Genomic DNA, 21,903 nt, shown 5'->3' on the forward strand with positions numbered 1-21,903 from the left:
TGACTGTGCTTTGAAAGCAATCCATTGGATGTCTTGAAGCAATAAATCACTGACAATGCAATTTTTTTTATTATAAACAGAAAATGTCAAATCGATTGATTGAACTGTTGGGTATTACTCCGCCACAGCACAAACACCAACACTGAATTACGTTCATTATAGCACCAGTAAAATGTTTACATTCATCTAGATCTTCATGCTTTATACAAAGTTTTCCATTTCAGGAAATGTATTCATGGTAAATGAGATACTGTACATTTTAATGGGTGCAATTAGAGAGAGAGAAATTGCAGCATGGGATGGGGGCAGAAATTATAAAATAGGGAATGCAGAAGCTGTAAATCAAATTGCTCAGATCACTTTGATGAATAACTGACTCCATACTGAAATGCGGGGGTTCAGGGGAGATCCATACGAAGAGAATATCATACGAACCACACCAGATGTTCAGCAGACATGACCAGACCCCAAATGTTAACACATTAAAAATAAAGGTATTTACTGGGGAAAACTGGTATAAAATTAATACCTTGCAGATGAGATCATAATAGTTCACTGCCGTGTTTCTCAACCAGTCACTTGGCTGTTGCAGCGTATGTGGCTCGGTCAAGTGGAATGATCAGCTGTTGTAAAAACATGGCAACACTACAGTTACCCAATCACTGGCCTTGGGTTTCTAGGATACAGATACCAATAACTGTCAGATGGGATTGGTTCAAGGTGGTGAGCTCTCAACACACAAGTTGTGCAGATAGCAGTAGTTTTGGGCAGTGAAGCAACACAATTGGAATCTGAAGTACACACATCACACCTGCAGTCAAAACCTGGCATCTTGTCCATCCCAGAACTTTCTTTCCATTTCACAAAAGAGCAAAATTCCAAGAAATATTTTGATGCATTGAAATTTATTTTTTTAGTAACAATTTTTTTTTTTAAAAACAGAAATTATACAATATAATTATACAAGGAACATGGAAAATATTTACAAAAACGTGTATGTTTAGAAAAGACAATTTCCTTTAATATCTGCGCCTAGTGTTGTTGGCATGGCCCAGACTTTGAACCTTTTTTTTTAAAAAAGCAGTGAGTGGTCTTATGTAATTGTGTCTGATTAGTGAATCCTTTACAGGGCACCGAGTCATTGACAGGAGGAGGGGAAAAAATACACAGGCCTCCCAAATCCAGGGTTGTGAGCTCCCTAAAGCCCCTCCTCTCTGCAGCTCATAGACACGCAGATTCAGATTGGGAAAGGACATTGTGTGTGGAAGACGCTAGAAATGTTAAAGTGCTTCAGCACTTGCTTTATGTGGTGGTTAATTTATACATAGTGCAAAACTGAATTTGATAAAAAGGACCCAAATACGGTTAAGACATTCTTGGCATTTTTGCTACTTTGAAAGATTTTTTTTTGGCGGGAGGGCGGGGGGGTGGAAAAGACATCTAATGAGTGAACATACATAATCAATACTGCCTTACACCTGAGAAGTGATTGCACTAAAATTAAGAGGTCAATGAATTAGTGTCTGATTGGGTTCTTGACCATCAAGACCTGCACTTTTACATGCAAGGGTATTGCTTCTTCATTCAGCAGATTACTGTAGGCATAGCCCACATGAGATAATGGCAGTTCTAAGTAATTGAAAACATACAACGATAAATGAGGGACAAAAAGGTTAAAGTATTCATCTCAGGTGAACTGGTCCCCTCTGCATCTTTTAAAGATTTTTTTTCCAAAAACGACTTGCATTTACAAATGTACATACAAAATAACAATTTAATATAAAGCTTAACAAGATTTCAAAACAAGTGCAACATCATTGGCAATAATAAACCCCTTTCAGTTTCTTTTTCTCATCATTTCTTGCAGTTGTCTTTTGTTGAAGGCAAGTCTGATTCTGTACATCCTGAAGAGAGTAAACCACTAAAAAAAAGAGGAGAGAAGGCAGGACAGGTCTGTCGAAGAGTTCAAAAGCCAATCCAAACACTTTTGTCGAAGTATTCATCATCTGGCCAGTAACGGAATGGCAGCCAGCTCACTAGTTACAAAGTGTCCCTGGAGGAAGCCAAGCCAGTCAGTAACAAAAATGTTTATATCTCTTTCAACCGATCCACACGAGCACAAGATCTTCATTGGGTCTGTGACTAGCCTGCAGACACTGGTGACAGGGCCCCGAGCATCAATCCTGTACAAAGCCCAGCCTCGTTTCCAAAAAAAAGGCTGATGTGCAAAACATTTCAACAGCGGACAAGCATTGCATTCTCGAGAGTTCAGTGTTCGGTCAATGCCATCCATGTTGTCCAGTAATTTAAGTAGAATACTGCTGAGGTGATTTATTCACATACATTCCAGGGCTCTCAATACTGAGTTGGTAGGTCTACCTCAGGCAGACACAGCTGCAGGAAGACTAACTTTCCTCACAGCGTAACCTTGCTCCGTCTGTTTGTCAATATTCCCTTTTTGGCTGCTCTGGGTAGTGTCGAGCAGGATCGACTGCGCAGCTTGACCGGTCGGTTTCGGTTCCGTTTTCTCAGAATAAAGTCAAAATTCACAGAAGTGTTCATAGCATAAAACACATTGGCATTGTCCGGGATCACCAACTCTGAAAGGCAGAGGAAACGTACATTATTGTTTCGACATTCTTTTTTTTTTTGATAGCGTTGACTGGATTAAGCATAGAGATACAACGGTGAACTAGATACAGAATTATGAACAGCTGGGAGCAATCAGACTATAATTTGTAGCAAGGGTTCAGAAGGTATTACAAACCACAAGAAAAAAAAGCTTGAAGATTTACACCATCCTTGGATAGACTCAATAACTGAAAACAGTTATTGTTTTTAATCCACTCAGGATTTGGTATTGCTGGCAAGACTGGAATTTATTACCCGTCCCTAGTTACCCCAGAGAAGATCGGTGGTGGCCACCACCTTTGTCCTGTTTTTTGACACAACCGAGTGGCTTGCTAGGCAACTTCAGAGGGGCATCACATTGGTGTGGGACCAGAGTCACTTATGGGCCAGACCGGATAGGGCGTCAGGTTTCCTTTCCTGAAGAACATTAGTGAACCAAGCAAACCAAGTTTGAAACATGCAAGACTCTGAGGGGGCTTGACAGGGTAGATGCAGAGAGGATGTTTCCCTTCATGGGGGAATCTAGAACTAGGGGGCATAGTTTCAGAATAAGGGGTCGCCCATTTAAAACGGAAATGAGGAGGAATTTCTTCTCCGAGGGTCTGGAATTCTCTACCCCAGAGAGTTGTGGAGGCTGGGTAATTGAATATATTTAAGGTGGAGATAGACAGATTTTTGATGGATAAGGGAGTCAAGGGTTATGGGGAGAAGCCGAGGAAGTTGAGTTAAGGCCAAGATCAGATCATCCATGATCTTATTGAATGGCGGAGCAGGCTCGAGGGGTCAGATGGCCGACTCCTGTTTAAGTCAAGTTGTAAGTGGGTTTTTATGACAAAAAGACAGCTTCACGGTAACTTTTACAAATGCAAGTATTAAGACTAAAAAATGCTATTGTGTTATCACAGTAAAACATTATCACCATCCCTTCATCACTGTTAGGTAGGGAATTCCAGGATTCAGACCAAACACCATCGGGGGAAGCACCATCACCACAAGAACAGCAGCGGCTCAAGGAGAGAGCCTGCCACCTTCTCAGGACAATAAATGCTGGCTTGCTCAGTGATGTCTACATCCAGAGAATTATTTTTTTTAAATAAAACTCTGACTGGAAGAGCGTTCCATAGGCATTGTGAATGAGGCAATTGGCTCAGTAGAGTCTGGACAGTGAGTTTTGGCAGGATTTTCAACCATGAGGGAATCACAGCCAGGAAGTCTGATCCCATCTTCAATTATGACCTGGCATCCACTTTTCACTAGAAAAAAGGTAGTGGGAGAGGGCATCACTGATTAGCAAATTAGGACCAGGGACCCCATCCAATTTTCCCACTTCATAGCCCAGGAGCACGGCGGACAACTGAAGAAAGTAAATGGTTAGTGCATCGTTTTTTTTTGGATTAACCAATTTAAATTAGAATGAAGAAACCAGAATAATGCTGGTAAATTCTGAATTATTCAAATAATGCAATCCTCAACCAACTCCAGTTGTGCACTCTACACACAATATAGCTTTTTGGGGGATTAGCCAAGGTGAGCTTCTAAATTATAGAAGGCTTTTTTGCTTCATTCTGTGCATACAATAGCTGCTTAGAGATGCGTAAATCTAAATTATTCCAGGTTGGATCCAGCAAATCCTGCTGAATGCTGTTGGATAAGTTCAACTGTAAGAAATTGGATTTGAGGAAAAGAAGAAAATATAAAATCTGCTGGTAGAAGGTTATGTATCTTTTGGGATAGATTTATCAAAATCAAGACAATTTTCACTCCTCACCTCTTTCTTCTGAGATGACCTGTACGAGCTGATAATCCTCCGGATGCTCGGTTTCCAGGTTGTGCTTGGACATGGCTCTCTGGATAACAACAGGTGTCTTATCTTGGCTCGTCAGCTAGAGAGACAAAATTAAACATTATTTTTCATTAATACATTTAATCGAGGGGGCAAGAGGGCGTGAAAGGAGAGAAACCAGAGTGTAAAGATTTCCCAAAGGGCTTTAAAAACTGGCAGCTTTCACCCAGAAGGCAAACTGTGACATTACATTGAATGTTGTACAATTTGCATTGGAGAAATACTATCCATTTATATAACTGGTCTGCTGTCCTTCCTCCCAACTTCCCAGGACTGGCATTGCAGAACCTGCCCTGGACACGGTGAAACCGCTCACTGTGGACAGTGAAGGCAGACATTTGAGTGTACAATGGAAACACAGAGCCAGAGTTCTGCCACTAGGAATCCTAGGCAACTTTACCCACATTCTCAGTTTAAAGCAAATAAATTGTGCAAGAGATTCAAGTTAAATACTTCACATTTCTAAAAAAATTTTTTATAAAACATTTGTTGTCTGCTTGCTTTAATTTTTTTTTAATTGTCAATGCAGCAAAAGGTTTAATAGTGTTTAACCAGCCTGACATTTCCCAACATTAGTTCTTGTTTATATAAATGATTCAGCAAACTGGTTAAGCAAAAACAAAATGTTCGAGACATTTGGAAATTTTCAGTTCCCGAATAGATCAAAATCTTATATTCACCTCACAATTGTGAAACATTCTGGAATTACATTAGGTAAACCGAATATTGAAGTGACTGGCTGTGCCAATGTTTATTATTTTATAATGGCCCAGAAATCACGGCCTCCCCGGGTCCGTTCTGAGTGTATACAGACCCGGGAAGGCATCGCAAAAGCTGGTTCAGTGCACAATGCGCATGCGGCGAAAACTGGCTTTCCGATCTGTCAAGCTCCAAGTTTGACAGATCCTCCGCATCTCGGGAGCAAGGATGTTCGCAAGGGCAAGATTGCGGGATTTACCCATATCTTGCCCAGCAAATAACCTGAAAACTCTTACGCCTGATAAAAGTTGGCATATAGCCTACTTTTACTGGCGTAATTTTAAAACACACAAAATGATAAAATAAAAACACATTTTACTGTTTAAAAACCCTGCCCACTATGGTAAGTTTATTTTAAACCATAATTAAATTTTAAAAAAGAGAATTTTTTTTCTAAGACATTAACTTTAATTATGTGAGTGTGTTTTTTTATTTTTTATTATGGTGTTGAGTTTGTTTGTTTTTTTTCTCATTAATAGCAATGAGAACTCTCAGATATGGAGTTCTCATTGCTATTAATGAGAAAGCAGTAGAATACTGCACCTGATTGGCTGAGCAGTCACACGTGACTGCACCGTCTGCGTCTGAACCCGGAGGATGGGAGTGTGCTTCGTAGCCCGGGAAGAGAAGGCCACCCCAACGGAATCCCAGGCTCGTCCGGGACCACCAGCTACTTTCGTAAAAATTCACCGGTCGAAGGTGTTCGTCCAAAAGACGCCGACAACCAGAATTTCAGGGCCTTTATTTATTTATTTTTTTAAAAAAGACTAGTTTTGGGTTTAAATCAGGAGCTCATTTCTCCTAGCTCAAGAGTTAGGCTGCAGTCCATAGTTACAAATTTACTCTTTTCAGCCACTCTGAAGCAAGGGTCAGCACACAGCCACTTAAAAGTTGGCACTCTTCTAATTCTGCCCTCTTGAGCATCCCTGATTATAATCGCTCAACCATTCATTGGTGGCCGTGCCTTCTGTTGCCTAGGCCCCAAACTCGAACTCCCTGCCTAAACCGCTCCACCTCTCTTTCCTCCTTCAAAATGTTCCTTAAAACATACCTGTTTGACCAAGCTTTTGGTCACCTGCACCAATTTCTACTTATGTGGCTCAGCGTCAAATTTTTATCTCCCAAAACTCCTGTGAAGCACCTTGGGATGTTTCACTATGTTAAAGGCGTTATATAAATACAAGTTGTTTTTTTTGTTGAATACATCAATAAACATTCTAAAGAGCCACAGGACAGAGAAATACAAAGGAAGTGGTGCAGCCAAGTGTTGCATCAATTTGAGGTCCCATCAATTTACAATTATCAACATCTAGATTGATTTGTTTGAGCAAGCTTTTGCACCCTGTATGGCCATATCCAGAAGTCATATTTTGGCACATTAATCGATCCAAATCAGCCTTCCCTCATCTTCGATTCTCCTCGACTGGCTAGTTACCAACTAGTATGAGGCCATTTATTAAATCAGCTAATCAGCTGAATATTATGCTAGAGTGCTAGCGTAGAAAATGGCATGGGCAAAGAGCTTTTGAAAGCATCTTGCCGAAAGTAAGCTGATTATAAACTGAACTAACCCAGTTTGTGTGTGTTGGTGCTTGGAGACTGCTTCTGCAAGTGACTGGATCGATGTTAGGCACATAATTTAGAAATGCAAACTCCAATTCACAAAATCTTGAGACCAATCCTTTGAACATCCATGAAGCATGCTTTATTGAATGAAGGCAACAGATGCGTTTATTTTAACACTGAAAATGTGCTGTGATAAATAATTTTGAAGACATTCTAACCAAACTGGGTCAGGAAGACAGTCATGAATAACAGCAGTGCTAACTGGTTTGAATCTTCTTACAGTTCACTATCACAGGTGCGAGATCAGACATCAATGGGCATAATTAATAGGCTGCATTTAGTGACACCATAAGTCCTAGTCAGACTGGAGATGACTGGGTAATTCCCCCGTCAATCACACTTGGAGACTGCCTCTGCAAGTGACTGGATCGATGTTAGGCACATAATTTTTAAATGACACTATCCTCCACTCACTGCATTTTGTTGGAGAAATAATCAATTTGGTTGCTGAGAGAAGGATGGATGAGATAGCAGAGGCTTTGGCCACAATTTTCCAATCCTCTTTAGATATGAGAGAGGTGCCAGAGGACTGGAAGGTTGAAAGTGTGACACGTCTTTTCAAAAAAGCAGAGGGGGATAAACCCAGCAACTACAGGTCCATCAGCCGAATGTCTGCGGTGGGAGAAACTTTGAAAGACAATACCCGGAGACAAAATGGTCACTTGGAAACATATGGGTTAATGAAGGACAGCCAGCACGGGTTAGTTAAAAGAATATCGTGTTTGACTAATTTGATTGATTTCTTTAAAGTTGTGGAGAGGTTGAAGATAGTCCATATATACAGCAGCAACTGCACTTTCAAAAGGCATCTGATAAAGTACCACATAATAGATAGGCAGCAAAATTGAGACACATAGGATTAAAGGGGCAGTGGCAGCATGGATACCAAATTGGGAGAGAGACAAAGCAGAGGAGTAGTGGTGGATGGTTGTTTTTACAGATGTGTTCCCCAGGGTCAGTGTAGGGACCACTGCTCTTAGATATATATTAATAACCTGTACTTGGATATACAGGGCATAATTTCAAAGTTTGCATGAGACACGAAACTCGGAAATGTAGTAAACAAGGAGGAGGATAGTAATAGGCTTCAGGAGGACATAGAAGGTTGGTGAAATGGGCAGACACATGACAGATGCAACTTAACACAGAAGTGTGAAGGGATATATTTTGGTAGAAAGAATGAGGTGAGGCAATGTAAACTAAAGGATACATTTCTAAAAGGGGTTGCAGGAACAGGGAGACCTGGGGGTGTATGTACACAAATCTTTGAAGGTGGCAGGACAAGTTGAGAAGGCTGTTAAAAATTCATATGGGATGCTGGGCTTTGTTAATAGAGGAATAGCATACAAAAGCAAGGAAGTTATGCTAAACCTTTATAGATCATTGGTTAGGCTCCAGCTCCAATTGTATCCAACTCTAAGCACAACACTTTAGGAAGGATGTCAAGGCTTTAGAGAGGGTGCAGGAGATTTACTGGACCCGTATCAGGGATGAGGGACTTCATTTACGTGGAGAGACTACAGAAGTTGGGACTGTTCTCCTTAGAGCAGTGAACATTAAGGGGAAACTAGATATAAATGTTCAATATCACAAAGGGTTTTGATAAGAGTAAATAAGGAGAAGCGGTTTCTTGTGGCAGATGGGTCAGTAACTAGAGACGACAGATTTAAGGTAACTGGCAAAAGAATCAGGAGAATTAAAAAAGTGTATGCAGTGAGGAATGCATTGCCTGAAAGGGTGGTAGCAGATTCAATAACTACTTTCAAAAGAGAATTGGATAAATAGTTGAAGGAGGAAAATTTGCAGGGCTATGGGGAAAGGGTAAGGGAGTGGGACTAATTGGACTGCTCTTTCAAAGAGTTGGCACAGATGCGATGGGTCAAATGGCAGCCTCCTGTGCTGTATCATTCTGTGATTCTGTAACTATCCTCCACTCAATTTGCCAGAGAAATAATCCTGCTTTTATCATCAGGAGACACTGCTATAGTTGTGTCAGGAGTTCCATTTGCTTTAGTTCGTAGATACTCAGTTTGCTGTAAAATACATTGTTTGCTGCAAGTACTGCCACAAGTTCCATCCCACCTCCAATTCATCGGTGTCAATACTCACTTCGTAACTATCAAACTGTGGCTGACACACATCTGAATGATGGTTTGACCTGGTAAATCTAAAATTTAGCTAACATTTATTTTATTTGCCAGAACTCATCCAGAGGTTGTTTTCAGTTGTAACAAGTATCAGAAGCAGATTTCTACATATCAGTGTTATTTGGAAACTACCATCAGACAGGTTTTTATTAATCTTCCAAACCTGAAATACCCGACAGGATCGCTAATTTATACAGCCAGCATGTGAACCATATGGCCAATAATGTTTAGGTTTGATGAGGTTTTCTTGAACCAGCCACAAAGTGATCGCTCGATTTTGGGCTTTTTCTTGCATCCTTTTAACCTCCACGTGATCCATGGTCAAGGGAGAAAAATTATTCAAAGCTTCTGTTAATACCACTCAAATTAGCTACCAGGAGGTGCCCATGGTTATTTGCTCACTAATTAAAGGATCCAGCCTCCATTCCCTGGAGAAGGGTATGGGAGTGCCACATCTTCCTGTGTTCTGTACATTTAATGAGCAAGAACAGAAAAAGGAGTTAGGCCCAAAATGCAAACAGTTCTACAGCATTCTGACAGAAAGTAGAAATGACAGCCGAAACAGTCAGGAGACAGAAAAGACATCAGCAGCATAGACTATATGTGGAAAATATCATAAAGTAGCATTGATAGCAGCTACACAGCCAGCTTGAATATGACCAGATGGCAACAAATTTTTTTTTTTTAAATAAATACAAGAGGAACATTTGCCTTTTACATCTATGCTGACAGAAAGCAAATGAGTATTATACAGCATGAATGTGAACAGAAACCATTCATGTACTTACCAAAATGCTTTTGTACAGATTTCCATTGTCATCCTCTAGGCTGACCCGGATGATACAGGTATCTTCATTCTGTTGGTTGTACACAGGAAGTGCTAATGTTGAGTTGCAGGAAGTCACTGAGAAAGAGCGCTTGTGGAGCTTGGGATTGTGGGAGAATGATGGCGAAGAAGACATAGTACTGATCAAGGATGAGACTCCCGAGGAGGCGGTGTCCACAGAGTGTACGGACGAAGACGATGATAAAGATTCGGATGACTGCAGAATAATGTTTTTTTAAATGGGTCAATGATTACATGTCAAAATTGTTCCTTCCACCCAGTTACATCCATTGTGCTGTGAAACTCACCCCTTTCCCCAAACAATGGGGCTATTGTGGACAACAGCTTAGCCTCCAGCAGGGGAAGTGCTGGATGATGCCATTGCTTCCCCACCCCCTACCCCAACTTATCAGCGATGAATGATGCCACCATCTAATATCCATCTCATTGTTAAGCTAACATTGACAGTTCATCATTTAGTATATTTGTAAACTACCCAGTTTGGATTATTAGTACACAGCGTGCACCAGTTGAAGGCGGCCATTACACTTGAACATTTGAGCTAGTGTTTTAACACAATGGTGTCAAATAATCCCCTTGGTATTTTAGTTGAACGAGTCTCAGTATTTGAACACTCTTACACCTACATGCAAATGTTTACCCGGCTGCCTCACACAGCCACTCACAGAAACCTTGGAGCACCTGCCTACACTGCTTTAAGGTAAAACACATCCTGTGGTAGTAGTGTGCTTAAATAAGCCATGTGAAGAGCACGTGTGGGCAGGGGGCGAGAAAGATGGAAAGGGGGATAGAAAGATAAAAGCGTGAGGGAGGGAGGCAGAGAGGGAGGGAGGGAGGATAAGAAAAGTAGAAGCTAAATCACCCCAGGTCACTCTAATGCAGCTCTTAGCAGATGACTGCAGAAAACATAAAATTATTAGCGGTTTTGACAGAGTAGATGCTGGGAGGATGCTTCCCCTGGCTGGAGAGTCCAGAACTGGGGTAATTGGGCTCAAATTTCCCCAACCCCTTTTTCTGGCGCCCTCACCTGAGGTGCACCGCTTTTGTCTGCCTCCAAACACGCCGAAAATCTTCCTCCCGATTCTGGCCGCTCCCAGCCTCTCCTCAGTCATGGCATAGCATGGCCCAGTGGATTGGGGGCGGAGCCAGGTCCCGGTGCTTTCCCTCTGCACATGCGCGCTAGAGTCTGCGCGCATGTGCAGTAGCTCCTGGCAGGCCAAATCTGAGAGTGCGCGCAGCAGGCTATGTGGGAGGGGCCCGAAGCACGCCGTCCCTGGCCTAATGGCCCGCTGCGTTCCCCAAGGTAGGACTTCTATTTTTTTTTATTTGCTATTGATTGATTGATTGATTGATTGCTTATTACTTTGGCCTTGGTATTTTAGGTGCAGGGTTCCTTCTATCTTTTTATTTGTTAATTAATTGCTTATTACTTTGTGCTTGGTGCAAACATACTGCTTTGTTTTTCCCCACCGCGCCCCAGCCCCCCCGGTTCCCTTTCCTCCCCTACCTTTGCCCTAATGTCCGCCGCTTTCTGCACTGCCCACACTGTTTTTCAGAGCTGGCCACATACGCTGACCTAAGTCGATTTCGAGTAAGTTTTAGCTGCCCAAAGTGGCCAAAACTGGCGTAAGTGGCTGGGAACACCCCTTTTGAGAAAAAAACTAAACTAAAAAAAAAATCGTACCTAACTAAGTTACTCTGGAGCAAGTTTATTGGCGAAAATGGCGTTTTACAACTTATGCCAGAAAAACCAACTTACTCCAAAAAAATTAGAGCAAGTCACGGCCAAAATTGGGCCCATAATAGTCTTGGAATAAGGAGTCGGCCATTTAGGACCGAGATGAGGCAAGATTTCTTCACCCAAATGGTTGTGAATCTTTGAAATTCTCTGCCCCAGATGCTCAGTCATTGAGTCTATTAAAGACACAAATCAATAGTTTTTGGATATTAAGGGAACCCAGGGATATGGGAATAGTGCAGGAAGGTGAAGATAATGTAAAAGATCAGCCATGATCTTGTTGAGTGGAGGAGCAGGCTCGAAGGGCCGAATGGCCAACTTCTGCTCCTATCTCTCATGTTCTTAAGCAATGAAGAGGCAGTAAATTGGCAGCAAGGGCACAGAAGAGGGGGAAAGCAAGGACCAAAAAAGCAAGAGAATCCATAAATAGAGTGGGGATTTTAAAAACAGAAATAATCCCTAAACAGAGATAAGAAAAAAATATAATAATGAGTAACTGAACTGTTCAGTGAATAAATTGCTGACATTTCCAGGGAGTCGGTCATAAGTACTTTCTACTAACACCACTGATATCAGGTCACGGATAACCTCCCAGGAAACGACGTCCTTCTGCAGAGTACATGCTGAACAATAACTAAAGGTCAAGTAGAAAAAACAAAGCATGCAGTCAAGAGGGAGCCTGGTGTCTATGCAGGGAGGTGCTTTACTTTGTTGCGATTTGCACAGCAGTTTGCTAGATTTTGACCCAAAGCACTGTTTTTGTGGAGTATGCACTTTTATCTGCTACAGTCAGTCTCCGCCTATGTGTTAAATTTTCTGTAAACCACGTGAAGTCAGCCTGTGCTTCACGCAGTCATTGAAGATTTTAAAAACATATTAAACTTAGAATTAGGACGTTGGTTATTCGTGAAAATCAATTTTTTTAACAAAACTTCCTTTGTACATTTTGCCTACATATTAACATGATACAAAATAGCTAAGCTTGCATTTCATAAACAGTCAGTTTTTACTCTATGGAACTAATCATATTTTTTTCTGGAATCTGATGGTGACCTACAGCCTTTGCAAACACCTCGTATCCTTTTGACTGCAAAAATACAGAAAAAGAATGTAAAACGAATTGATCCCAAACCTCCTAGGTCAATACGCTTTATACGGTGAATGCCCCAGTCACCTTTTTCGGCGGTTCCTCTGGAGTGTCTGTAGGTGTTGTGCAGGCCTCTTCGATTTCAGAGTTGTTGGAATCAGACGATGAAACGCTGACCGAGTCCATGCTCTCTCCGGAACTCCCGCTCGGAGGGGATTTGGGCTGTTCACAGTTCTTTGTTGGAGTGCTGTTCGTGATGACATCTGACCCGAGAAATAGCCTGCGCGAGGGAGAGGGATTCATCAGTAAAAAAAAATTAAAAGTTCCACAGAAAGAGAGTTTATTGCTGATTCAGGTTGAACTTGGGGTAGTTGGATATCCCAACAGTTGTCCTCTTATATATGAGTAATTTTTGAAATATAGTTGAAGCACAATCTGTCCCACCCACAACTTAATTGACCTGTGTGTGTGTGTGTGTGTCACGGGCAAAGAATTGCATTGAAAAAAGGTTCTTTCAAAGTTCTAATTATTTTATATTTTTATGTTAATAGCATTTTTGAATGTGGCGATTTTGTGCAGAGCTGTCTGTGTTAAGGCAGTAGAGTCTCAATGTACAGAGGTTTTGATTTCTGTTCCGGATTGAAATCCTGAGTGGGATTGTCGACTTGAACTGGGCGAACCAGATGGCAGAGGAAGTACCTGGCCTCTGCACTGCTCCTTCATTGGTGGATTAAAGCACAAATCCACCAATGATAAAGCAGCATGGAGAAGATTTCCCCCATCTCATTGGACCAGCTGAATTCAGGCAGGAACCATGTGTAAACCCAGTAGTGTAGAAATAGCGCTGAATTCGAATGGAAGAACCCAGTGTATGAATAAGGCTGATTTTTTTTTCTCACCTTGCACAAAATGAGAACCTGGAGAACAGCATTAGAGGCAGTCTAGGAAAGCATCACTGCACCGTTGTTGTGCTTCATTCACAAATACAGGTCCTGGCTGCCCCGTGTGTGTAGCAAATGCAGAGTATCTGAGGGGGGCAGGAGACCAAAGCCAATTCTGTCCAGGAGCACAGAACTGGGCTAAGGATACATCACGGGTTTGTTCTGATATATTTATGTAAAACGCAAAGTAATTTAATGCCAGGGACATGGACTATGTGTCAAAGTGCAACATATCCAGATGCCACTGCATTACAAATGGTGGTGCATTAGGTAGACATGTTGTTCAGTCATGTGTCAGACTTGGGTTTATCTAGCCAGAAGGGTGTCTTCTGTCAGCTGCACGATTCCTACATGAAATATACCAGGTCAACTTAACCCAGATGTTATTGCATTTAAGCCCACATCATAGATTGCCACAAATAAAAATAAGCAACCTCACTCCAAGTGGTGAGGTGGTTAGCAGTTGTGATGTGAAAAATCTGATGCAGTTGGGAATGTTTTTTTAAAAATTAGAGTTGAGACACATTGTTGGGGTGAGATACCATGAGCTTGGGGTATGCTATTATGACTTGATTATGACACCAATACCTCAAGTCAGCATTACTAGCACCAGGGGAGTAAGGGATAGGGAGTGTACTGATAGGTGGACAAACTCCATCGGGTTTTTGGCTTTGCATATTCAGATGACTCTGAACCCAGACTTTCCTGTAAGCATGATTCCAACCCTGCCATTAACCCATTTATTATAAGCAGGAAAATCTTGGCTTAGGTGCTCAGAGTGGAAAACTTCCCAACATTGTCTTCCAGCTCACCTTGATGTGCACACAATTTTCCTAAAAGATGAATTTTATTATGGACAAGAAAGCAAAAAAAAAAATACCAACACCATTGCTACTGGACAGGAACCTGCACACAATGAAACTTTTATAGAGGATAAAGTTAGTGAAGTCTGAATTTAGTCCTCAGTACATTGGTGCAATTAAAGATAGGACCTCATCAATGACTTGATGTCAGACAAACAATGGGGGTTCATGGAATGGAGGAGTAGCTGGGTGTCAGCAGCATATATAAATATATATATATATATTATATATATGATAACTGACCTCACGTGTACAGATTAGACACATGAAAAGTTAATTGGACAGAAAGAAAAAGATGGCACCTCTGACAGTGCAGCACTAAGCTGCCAGCCTAGATTATGTGCTCAAGTGGAGTGGGATTGCTACAAGCAGCTAAATATCCCATGCAATTAAGTATTTTAATGGGAGTAAATGCCATCTATCCATTATATGCCAAGAATGAAATAGTAGCTATAAATACCACGTTCTATTTGTAATGAGATGAGGCAGGAAAAAAAAAAATGGAGACACAAAGATAAAGAAGAAGCTAATGCACCACTTGTGATGGGAAAACCCACTGTGATAAGCATTGCAACCCCCTGGCAGCAACTTGGTGACGATCTTCTCCTGACTCGACATGCAAATGTAACCATCCCAATAGACCATTTTGAACGTGCCAGGTGAAGATGTGACGGGGACAATGAATGTTGTTGTGCAAGACCATTGGAGAAAGTAGTGGGGCATGTATGGTACAGTCGTTAGTTATAGAACAGCAGCAGCCAAAAATAGCTTGCAACTTCTGAATATTCACTAGAAATAAAGTAGAGCATCAATTAATAAATTGCTTTAAGGATCTGCAGCATAGTGGGAATAACTGATTAGCTCCACTGGCTGCTCCAACTTTCCATTCCCTGCAGCTTGATCTAGGAAATAAGCATCAATAGAAAGCCAGTTGTTTGGCACAGATGGCTTGATGCAAACAGTGATAATATAGCACTTCTAATCCCTGGTGTTGGCATATTAAGCATTAAATGGTACAGGGGAGCAAGAGAGAATAGTTTGCCATCCAGTATTGCAGAATCAAATACACTAGTGCATTCATTGTGGTCATGAGAGAATGACAATAATTAAGCCACATAACATACGTACACATAAAACCCATATGGTCATTGAGAGAATGAGAGAAGATATACTAGGCAGTGATTAAAGTCTTTGCCTTCCATTCTTAGTTTATTAATACTATTATAGCCAAGAAGACAGTCACATGCCACAGTACAGCCAAGGCCACTGCAAGATACACTAACACAGCATGGGGTTACTTTCTATCTGCTTGACCCACTACATGGGGAAATCTCTTGGCTGGTATCTGTTCAGTTCTTGTCCATTGGACAGAAAAAAAAAATGGTAGCTCAGCCCCAGAAAACTTGAAAACAGTGACTTTGAAACACAGTTATTATATTAACTTGTACAGAGTATATCGGGAGTACTGTAGTGGAGCTTCAAACAATGAATGACTAAAGATAAAGTAGCAAGATAGAGGATTTTTTTCTGCTGTTTGCTGATCCACATGAAAACAAAAAATCCTCAGAAAAATGTGGAATGTAGATTTGATTTTCATTAAAATATTCAAAACACTTCAGGTTCCATTATGTATGCTCATAACTATGTACAAAGTCCTTTCATTTTAAGCCTTTTTTCTTCTCCCTCTTGTAAATGCAAATTTGAAAAGGTGAAATCGAGCCATGTTGCATAAGCTGCAATCAGTGGATATTGGACGGGAATAACTCCTTGGAATTGCTAGACGAAAAAGACCGATTTCCATCTAATTCGCCTTCTACCATTCTGGGAGTCACATGATTGGAGTTGACTGGAATTGTTGACTAATCATAGCAATCAATCCCTATCAATTAGTCTACAGCAGACCCAGACACGAGGTGAGGAAAACCCTAGTGGTGGGGAACTTTGGGTCCAACGTCACCTGTTCCTCTCAACTATGCTGCATTTACCACAAGTCATGTCTTAAATTACTCCGAAACTGTATCAACCAAGTTGTCACACTCCAGTAAAGCTATAAGGACTACACATCAAAAGGCTCCATTCATGGTGAAAATGCCATATATGATGTCTATCCATGGAGCCCTATAATGAAGGATGCTAGCCTCAAATCAGATGAGATGTCTCCTCTGCTTATTATGTTATACTTACAGACTGAGACGCTTCACCATGCTCTTCCTGGGCTTTGGCGACGTGGGACTAGTATCAGTGGTCGACGCTATTTCACAGGACACATTATAGCTGCAGGATGGCAGATAAACACATTTCAGACAAGTGAACTGAGGTCCTTGTTTCATGTTCTTGAAATTTTGAGGAACTCATTTATACAAAATTTGACTGACTGATTGCCTTTTGGAAGTGAAATATTCATTTCTCAGGCAAGAGAGCACCGCTCATGACTTTGATTATTGATCAACAGGAGCAACAACCAAAATGGTGCCTGCTACTGGAGCCACAATCTTTTCTGCTGTGTGAAAATCAGAGAGAATATAACAATTCCATGTGCCAGAAACTCTCCGAAGAGAGCCACCATTACCCATCACAGCCTTTTTGCCGGACACTAGGAGGGGGAACAAAACCTGTACTTGAGTATAGGAAAATTAACGGTGTTGGGCATGTAGAAAGTGAACTGACCAGTATAGGAAGTCTAACTAAGAGATGGAGTAGGATGCAGATTCATAGCCACAGTGAGCTCCTGGCCTCATCTGCGTTACTATGAGAACGCACACAGCTGACAATGGGCATGTCAAGGATTGAAAGTGGAGGTTCAGTCACCTCAGGTGGCCAACTATGCTCTAATGACACCAAGATGAGGGAGCAGGTCGTGTTGTCCAGCAGTGAAGAGAGAAGCCAAAACACAGGTGGGCCAGGAGTTTCTGTTGCGTGGGTTTTTTTTTTTTTTTACAGTGTAATTCGCCCGAAATTGGCCAAGCCAGTCCAACAGAGCACTGAATTTCAACTGCAAAATTACTTAAAACGTTGCTTAATTGCACTGGTTCATAGCAGACTTTACGTTTGGCAATGAGTTTGCACAAAAATGAGGAGAAAAAAACACACTTCAAAAGTAGTGCAATTTACATCCGGATCTCTGATTGCACCCAAAGCGGAAACTCTCGGCCAGGTTGTCAAAATGGGGTCTCTGCTTTAGTCTCCCATCAAGTCTCTATTTTTCCTGTAATTGTTGACTTATTAAATATGGTGCGTTACCATATACTAATAAAACATGTTATACGATGATAGCACCGCTTTTCTTCGGATAGTGATCATTTTCTTGCCAAGTCAGATTCCATCACAACAACAATTTGAAACCAGAGAGGAGGAGAGAGTAAATGAACTGGCTGGCTCAGCAAATGTTGAACAGCTATTAAAGTCATAAGATTACACTTGCAGTCCTTCATGGTTTGATCTGCACATGCTCACAGATGCCGCTTACCTTTCTTCCTCAGTCAAGTAGTGCTGACTGTGGAACCATTTGAGAAACCTCTGAACCGGGCTGATACAGTAACTGTTACAAGCAGACTGCAACAGTTTGATCTGTGCTATCACCTCAAACTCCTGAAAGAACATGGCAAGAAACATTAGTGGTTTTAAAAAAAACAAAATATTGCTACTGCTGTAACGAGTCAGCAGTACTTTTAAAAAGGGCATAGTCTTGACCAAAAACTATTTTTAAAAACTCTCTAGTTTGATGGATAATCATTACACAGTAAATCATGCCCCAAAGTCTCTCTGCATTGTGAAAACAGCACTGATGTGGTAACTAAGGGATGAATTTCAATACAAATTATTTAAGGATGGTTTCAGGGCACTATTCCTCTCAAGGCAGTGACTCAGACAGATCTTTTTAAAAAAATCATCAAGCACATATTTTAAGAATCAGAATAAACTGATTAAGGATCCAAAGAGAAACTTTATTAAAGTTAGTTTATTTGAAATAAATTCAGAGTATAAAAGCAGTGGCTGATCCATCTACCCACAACGCCCGCCCCCATACAATTTTGAAAGTTTTGCGAAGTGTAATAATTCATACTAACCCTTCGTCTCTTTTCAAAGTTGATAAAACCACCCTATAGGAGACAAACAAGGAGCAAGAACATTAATTTGACTTATAGAAAGGATGGATTGTATAAATTATGGACTTGGATGGTCAGGGGTGAAATGCAAGTCAAGTAAACTTGATTCCAAATTAGTGTGGGGCCAAAACTCAATCATGTGTACAACACCAATGATGCAATAAATGCATTGCCAGGTTATTATTTTGTATTACACACCAAGTCCTTCTGTGCAGTCAAATTCGTCAATCTCAAGTTGACTACATAAGTGAGCAGGTAGCCAAGAATGAAATGGTGCATGATATCCAGTTAATAGAAAATTACCTGCACACAATAAGAACGTGCAGTTTATACAGACAACTTTTTCAGAATACGAAATAAAATAAATATATATATTTATAACCAGCTGCATAGTAATTTTCATAGGTCTTTATTCTCAAACTGTTTGATTCACAGCACAAAACATCAAATTACCGAAGCCATGCATGTATTTCTCGAATATACATCTTTGATCAATCTCATCAGTGGTTTCAATGTCTTTGATTTTCATCTTCAAGCAACTTGCTTTGATACGGTAACTATAGCAACCATCAGCAAGGAGGAACCCCAACATGTGGTAAAACATGAACAAACTTACATCAACATAATCTGGAAGAGCAGTGTCCAACATGGTCAGATCAGTCAAAAAAGTGCCAAGGTAGGGCACAGTTCCTTGCATCACACCCTAGAAAGTAGAGGCAAATTTATTCAACCCATTTCAAATGAGTTAAGCGCCACATTTCTCAATCATACTACCCATACTTAAATCCTCCTCTTTAGCATACAACTGAATCAATTTGAAACCAGAACATCGACCATTTAAATACAGAATGCTATTGTGGGATACAAAGCTAGACCCATGTAGACCAGGAAGTTTCAGAGTTTCATCTCTGGTCTGTGCTGAGTTAACCAAACTCAATCTTTGTGTAACTTTGTCATTTGAAAGTTGGGAGCTCTTCCACATGAGGTTATAACAGCATTACCCATTCTTGTATAACTGAAGCGTGCACAGTTATCAAGAAAATATTTAATACTCCATTTATAATTATATACAAACTAGAAAATGACAAAAGCAGCATTGGTCAAATACAGCATTATAAGAAGGTAAGAAATAGGAGCAGTAGGTCATTTGGCCCTTCGAGCTGTTCCACCATTCAATAAGATCATGATTGATCTGATCCTGGCCTTAACTCCACTTGCCTGCCCGCTCCCCATAACCCTTGACTCCCCTATCGTTCAAAATTCTATGACTCCACCTTAAATATATTCAATAACCCAGCCTCCACAGCTCTCTGGGGCAGAGAATTTCAAAGATCAACAACCCTCAGAAGAAATTCCTCCTCATCACCATCTTAAATGGGTGAACCCTTATTCTGAAACTATGGCACCTATTTCTAGATTCGCCCAGAAGGGGAAACATCCTCTCTGCATCACTCCCAACCCCAAACTCTAGGCCACTCATTTATTTGTATCTATTGGCAAAACATTATATTGTACTCTTTTATTTTTCTTTCCCATTTCTTTCTCCATGTCCTGAAGGAATTGACTGAATTCCAGGCTGGAACCTGGCATAAAAATAGGCTATCCTTCATGTGGTGACCGAGATAATGACTGTTGGTTGCCGAATCCATCACGATGGCATCAAAGCGGAGTTCAATTGGGTCTTCATCTGATTCTCAATATACAACTTTCCAGGAGGAGCTAATGGTCAGCTATCAGGAGCTCAAACTAGCTTCATACAATTTTACAGTACAAAATGAGGCCATTCAGCCTGCTGTGCCTATGCCAGCTCTCTGGACAAAGTTATCCATTTAGTCTGAATGAGTTCCTCCTCCTCTATCCTAGGATACTGTGACACACTGTTGTGCCTCAATTTCTGCCCTGTTGAACATCAGTATATCCAGCAGAGAATTGAACGAGGGTTCTGTCTTTACCTACTAGGCCATGGAGAAGATTCTGGGCAACATACTACGCTGGGTCCACAAATTCTATTATAATCAACTGAAATGTAGAATATTTTACATCTAAATTATGTACACTTATATAAATCAATACATCCTGACATATGTAAGCATTAGTGCAGTGCAAATATAGTTATAGCTTTTAAATTGCAACCAATCACGGGAAGGCTTTTGAAAGCAGCAACACTGGTTTTCTTCAGAATCGCAAGGAGAACTCGTTAATATCCAAATTTAGAATCAATTTCTGCATTATGTAAAGATGAGTCAGACTTGAGTTAGAAAGGAGTACTTTAGGAGTTTTATTTCTGGAGAACATTAATACACACCTAGCACTGAATATAAAAGGATGACTCACCATCTCCTTCTGCAGCTGTAGCCGTTTCTGTGCCCGTTTCTGGTTTTCCTTTACACTACTGTCGAGATTTGCAAATTTTGAAGTTCCTTCCTGAAGGTTTAGGAATAAAACTAATTATTAGCATGTGGCCAATTAATAATCTCCCATAACATCAAATGAGATAGGATGAGAGATTTCAGCTCAATTGCCTTGCAATGTTGTTATTACTTTGCAAAGCTGAAGCCTTACAGCAACATAGTGGGAAAATTCTACTCAATTTGTAATAACCAGATAACGCTTTAACGTGAAACTACAATTCACCCCATACCGGAGAATAGTGCATCACAAAACTGACATTAATGCCGAGCCCATATACTCGCAGAGATTATAATACTTGAGGAAGGAGAACATTCACTTCCTCAGTGAAAGACTGATGACCATAAAACTGGATCTTGTGTGTTGACAAGAACAATAACTGCTTTGTGGCTTGCAGTGTGATCTGATTGAGGGTATTTACAGCTCTGTAAATGCTTTTGGAAACAAGAGGTGGGGTACTTCAGAGATGTACATCACCTCTTCCATTCACAACCCGGTTTGCTGGGAGGACGGAGAAGAATTTTATAAAATTGCTCATCTACGGAGTACTTCAGATTTTCTGCAAGTTTTCAAAATGAAGTTGTTTGATAGGGGTCATCAGTGAAGGCGATGCCTCAAACTGTATGAAAAGGACATATATGAAATGAAATAATTTCATTTTAGGGCATTTCTACAGAAAACAGCAAAAGTCATCATTGCTGGGTCAAATTCCTGGAACTCCCTACTTGCGAGAGTACCTTCACCATAAGCACTGCAATGTTTCAAGGCAAGGGATGGGCAACAAATGGTGGTCTTGCAAATGACATATCCCAAGAATAAACTTAGTGACAAAGTACATATCCAAGCATGTTGAAATCATGAACAATGCATCAATATTCCTTTTATATACTATTATAGAAGAAACCT

General features: G+C 40.8%; 1 protein-coding gene across 4 annotated transcripts in view; it reads right to left on the reverse strand.

Moving 5' to 3' along the window:
* Nucleotides 1–897: 897 nt before the first annotated feature.
* Nucleotides 898–21,903, reverse strand: part of rgl1 (ral guanine nucleotide dissociation stimulator-like 1) — a 296,098-nt gene continuing 275,092 nt past the window's right edge. For 3 of the 4 annotated variants that reach the window (XM_070887389.1, XM_070887385.1, XM_070887388.1), the window contains exons 10-18: nucleotides 20,923–21,012; nucleotides 19,205–19,291; nucleotides 18,550–18,582; nucleotides 17,949–18,070; nucleotides 16,667–16,756; nucleotides 12,766–12,958; nucleotides 9,795–10,049; nucleotides 4,400–4,514; nucleotides 898–2,600 (exon numbers count right to left, since the gene is read on the reverse strand). In XM_070887389.1, coding sequence (XP_070743490.1) covers nucleotides 2,416–2,600; nucleotides 4,400–4,514; nucleotides 9,795–10,049; nucleotides 12,766–12,958; nucleotides 16,667–16,756; nucleotides 17,949–18,070; nucleotides 18,550–18,582; nucleotides 19,205–19,291; nucleotides 20,923–21,012 — 1,170 coding nt within the window. In that variant the 3' untranslated portion in view covers nucleotides 898–2,415. The remainder of the gene's footprint in view (nucleotides 2,601–4,399; nucleotides 4,515–9,794; nucleotides 10,050–12,765; nucleotides 12,959–16,666; nucleotides 16,757–17,948; nucleotides 18,071–18,549; nucleotides 18,583–19,204; nucleotides 19,292–20,922; nucleotides 21,013–21,903) is intronic. The other variant, XM_070887387.1, reaches the window with a different exon arrangement.

Source organism: Pristiophorus japonicus, chromosome 8 (genome assembly GCF_044704955.1).
Source record: "Pristiophorus japonicus isolate sPriJap1 chromosome 8, sPriJap1.hap1, whole genome shotgun sequence".
Classification (NCBI taxonomy): domain Eukaryota; kingdom Metazoa; phylum Chordata; class Chondrichthyes; family Pristiophoridae; genus Pristiophorus; species Pristiophorus japonicus.